This window comes from Salvia splendens, chromosome 8, assembly GCF_004379255.2.
Source record: "Salvia splendens isolate huo1 chromosome 8, SspV2, whole genome shotgun sequence".
Lineage (NCBI taxonomy): Eukaryota > Viridiplantae > Streptophyta > Magnoliopsida > Lamiales > Lamiaceae > Salvia > Salvia splendens.
The window spans coordinates 9,550,391-9,554,922 of NC_056039.1; the positions used below are offsets into that span (position 1 = coordinate 9,550,391).

The following is a 4,532-nucleotide window of genomic DNA, read 5'->3' on the forward strand; positions in this document are numbered from 1 at the left end:
ATATAGAGTTGTTTCTGGCTGGGATGGGAATAATGCCTGTTAACTAACATTTGAAGAACCTTGAAGATTGGAGTTGAGGAGTTGGGCTTAGAAGTGGATGGAGAGCATTTGCAGTCTTTGAATTGATTGAGCCAACAAGATTCAAGGTAGTCTAGGATTTTAATGCATGGAATGGTGGTATATCTGTTCCTAATTTGGGGTTAATGGCAACTAGGAATTTTGTTACAAAGAGAATAAACTTCTTCCGCAAGTTACATAGTAAGGATTAGAGTGCCTAAACAAAAATGGTACTCCACTAGTACCGTAGCATCTGATGCAGACGAAAAACCTAAGAAGAGAAAAACAAACACCAACCAGATGGAGAAATCAGCAGAGGTCTCAACAATTCTAAGTATTACACAATAGTATTCAATCTAGATATACAAGTAAATAATACTAGTAACCTAGATTTGACATAATCCAATGCTTGGAACATAAAAATAACATAGTTTAATCCAACAAAGCAGATAATCACAATCCAAGTAACTAAGCGTGCATCAAAGAATACAGCAACCCATTAAACAAGAAACACAAGTTTAAAACAAAATTCTTCATAAAATAAGAAAGAAATCTTCTTTGGTGATAGTTCCAACACGAGTCAAAAAGTAAATAAATGAAAACAACATGCAATAGAATATGACAGCAAAGTCAGCATAAAGTCTAGCTCTCATGGACGATATTATTATAGGCTATCATCTTCTGCATCAGCTTAAACCGCTGTCAAAAACGCACTTCCTGGTTTACGGTCCGCCAAAATACCATGACAACCCAAAAGCTGAAAAAAATCAAAAATGAATTAAGACATTATTAACTGATCAAGCATTCTAGTTACAATTAAACAGATATCGTGATTGTCTTAGAATAATAAAATCAGCATTCTAGTTACATTATTGAAAAAAATCAAAAATGAATTAAGACATTATTACCTTGGCATTGACACCATCAGGTTGAATTCGGTTCTCTGATTTCCACCTCACATAATCACTTCGGTTGAATTTAGTGAAGCCCCTGAAATTTAGACAAGCAAAACATAATAGGTCAGATACTGCAAATGAACAAAATTATGCATAATGAAGGTAAACAATGCAAATATAAGAGCCGTACCACTTCCTGCTGACAATGATCTTCTGACGGCCAGGGAACTTGAACTTGGCGCGACGCAACGCCTCTTGTGCATGCTGGCTGTTGTTGTCTTTGCAGCGGACAGAGAGGAGAACCTGCCCAATGGCCACACGAGCACACACACCCTGAGGCTTGCCAAAAGCACCCCTCATACCGGTCTGGAGCCTATCAGCTCCAGCACACGACAACATCTTGTTGATACGCAGCACATGGAAGGGGTGGACTCTAACCCTCAAGTGAAAAGCATCCTTTCCAGCGAATTTGGTCATGTACTTGTTGCAAGCGATACGTGCAGCTTCAAGTGCCTCGCTGGACACGTTCTCCTTCTCCCAACTGACCAAGTGGACACAGAATGGGAATTCGTCGACACCCTTCCTCTTCATACCCACATCATAGATCCTGATCTTGGGATCAGGCACACCACGGCAGAACCGTGATTTTGGGTATGGCTTATTCTTGATTTGACGATAGCACCTTGCTGGCCCTACAAAACAAAAATCCAGTACATTACAATCACATACAAACTAAACACAAGAAACAAAAAAATTTATTCACATACGAACTTTAGCAGAGTCAGGTAATATATATATATATATTTAAAGAATACATTAAGACATATCCAATGAAAAAGAGCAGTTATAGGTTGTAACACTAATGAAAACCAAACTTTCATGACTACAACTCAGATAACTATGAAGAGAAAACGCAGTTCAACATGTCACAAAATCTTCTACATCAAAAATCTCATATTTAGATGAAAAAGACATGAGCTTAAAAAACCAATTGAAGAATCTCTAACGCTCAATAAAAATGTTCTGAACACTGAAACTGACACAAAAACAGTTAAACGTCAAACGCAAATCAGTCGTGTTCTTCTACAAAATGCAATCAATCTGAAACTCAATTGAAGAATCTCTAACTTAAAGCTCAGATAAATTACATTTTCTTAATAGTGAAACTAAAGGAAAAACACTTAAGCCTAAAAGCAAACGAAAGTCGGCCGTGCTCTTCTAAAAAACCAATCATTCTCTAATACCAACAACATCAATATTCCAGAATCATAAATTCTTAGTGAAGCTCCGCCACAATTATCATGATGATTTACAGATTGAGACCGAATGTTGCAAAATAGCAGCAAAACCACGTCAAATCTAGTTATAAAATCAACAACACTGTATACGGTAAAAACAAAAATATAAGAATCAGGTGGACAAACTTACTTCTTCCCATGGCGAATGTGTGTGGTTGCTCCGCCCCCTGCAAAATGAGAAACTAGGGTTGATGGGAATTTACAGGAAATGGTGGGTGGTGGGCTTACGTATTGGATTATGTCAGATGGGTCACCGACTCCACAATCTGACTTTTTTCGTGGGCTAACAAAATTATTGGGCTATTTTCAACATTTTATATTCAAGAAAATAAAAAGGAAATAAACACAAAGTTCTATGATAATATACTTCAATAATATTTTTTTTGAAAAGAAAGTTCGGTAATTTGTTTTATAACATTTGTATTGATGTTATGCTCTAGATTGCCAAAACTTTGTACTAAGATTTTAATTTCAACATATTTTATAAACTATTGAAGCAACAAAATAGATGTATATTCGGTAGGATTTTTGAGATATTTTTCTGTTATTAAAATAAATAGGTTATTTAACCATGACTATAAAGAAATTGGTACTGTTAAAATAATAAATGTGTCGAAAACGAATGCTTAGTTATATGGCCTTTGCGATAATAAAATACTAGTACTATTTGTTTCAACAAATACTAAATTTTAAAAGAAGTCTATGTAAAGAATCATACATTGTGAAAGCTCTCAAAGAGCTAAAAGGAATAACACTGCCAACAATAAAAGAAGCTATACCTCAAAATTATACTTATTTAGCAATGGATGCTATGAGATTTTTGAGATTCAAGGATCTTTGATATATTTCTAATAATGCTTTTCAACTTTTTAACAGTCTAACCCTCGAAGAACATTCAGAAAGAGGTTCAATTGTGTAAATAAGTCATTTATTTTATTATTATTATTATTATTGAATTGAATATAAATATCACTTATCTGAGTTCCAACATACATATGATTGCAAAACCTACAACATTCAAAATATTTAAATTTGTGCTCAACAAAAATATTCCGACTTCCGAATATGACCGATGCTGGCATACATTATGAATGCATAAGGACCATCTCCAAGGGGAGAGGTAAACTAATATAACTACCATATTTACCTTTTTTCATGAAAAATCATTCTCCAATGGGAAATGTATTATACATTTTCCCATTTTGAGGAGGTATCTTTAACTCCCCATTAATGGAGAGGTAAAATATTAGAGTAGAGGCTAAAATTGGTCATGAACATATGATCATTTTACGATTTTGGTCATAGACATTATCTTTTGAATTTTTGCATCCCAAACATTTCAACTCGGATCACAATCGGTCCAAAACTGACGGTTCTGTTAAATTGTAACGGTCAACGTCTTTAAATGCAATTTTGACCCAATTAAGCATTTTAATATATTAATTTTTATTTTCAGAATAATAAAAAAAAATATAATTAAAATGCTTAATTGGGTCGAAATTGCATTTAAAGACGTTGACCGTTACAATTTAATGGAACCGTCAGTTTTGGACCGATTGTGATACGAGTTGAAATGTTTGGGATGCAAAAATTCAAAACATAATGTCTACGACCAAAATCGTATAATGGCTGTATGTTCAGGACTAATTTTAACATTTACTCAAAATCTTATAACTACCACATTTGCCTTCTTTTCATGAAAAACCTTTCTCCAAGGGGAAAGGTATTTGAGAAGGTATTACACTTTATATGTTTTAATGCATTAAAAATAAAATAATTTACATTTCTATATTCCATTTCCCTTTGGAATATGTTACTTTTTAAAAGGGTATATTTCACTTTTTAAGAAGGTAAATACAAAATATACATTTTCTATATACCTTCTCCCCTTGCCCTTAGAACTCCAATGTTCCACACAATTTCTTTTGGAATACAACCTTTAAAAATATAAATACATTGGTATTTTTTAATTATAATTACTTTGAGATATATTTATTGTAAAAAGTTTAAGGAAAATAAATGATATGTACATTTTTATAAACCAAAATTATTTGCGGTTGAACGATAAAATATTATAAAAGAAAAAAAAGGAAAAATAGAAAGAAAAATAAAAAGAAGAGAACAATGCAATGTCGAGTAGCCCGGATCAATCGGATTCGGATCAATAGAATTTTCCAATACAAATACGTATTGCTTTAGCAAACCCTATGTAATTGGTGTGCGAATTGAGAGAAAGAGAAAATGGGGAAAATACCGGTGAAGATGAAGTCGGTGACATACG

General features: G+C 33.5%; 1 protein-coding gene across 1 annotated transcript; it reads right to left on the reverse strand.

Annotated features, from left to right (window-relative positions):
- Nucleotides 1-574: 574 nt before the first annotated feature.
- LOC121745640 (60S ribosomal protein L10-like) lies at nucleotides 575-2,514 on the reverse strand. The gene is made up of 4 exons (XM_042139625.1): nucleotides 2,382-2,514; nucleotides 1,144-1,645; nucleotides 966-1,047; nucleotides 575-814 (listed from the first exon to the last, which is right to left on the reverse strand). Exons 1-4 carry the CDS (start codon nucleotides 2,389-2,391, stop codon nucleotides 749-751), a joined length of 660 nt encoding a protein of 219 aa, XP_041995559.1. The 5' UTR covers nucleotides 2,392-2,514; the 3' UTR covers nucleotides 575-748.
- Nucleotides 2,515-4,532: the final 2,018 nt, after the last annotated feature.

What these genes read in the sequence shown, in the direction of transcription:
- LOC121745640 (XM_042139625.1), bottom strand. An exon ending in ATCATTGTCAGCAGGAAGTG is followed by an intron (nt 1,048 to 1,143) that starts GTACGGCTCTTA and finishes TCTAAATTTCAG; the next exon opens with GGGCTTCACTAAATTCAACC. An exon ending in CTGATGGTGTCAATGCCAAG is followed by an intron (nt 815 to 965) that starts GTAATAATGTCT and finishes GATTTTTTTCAG; the next exon opens with CTTTTGGGTTGTCATGGTAT.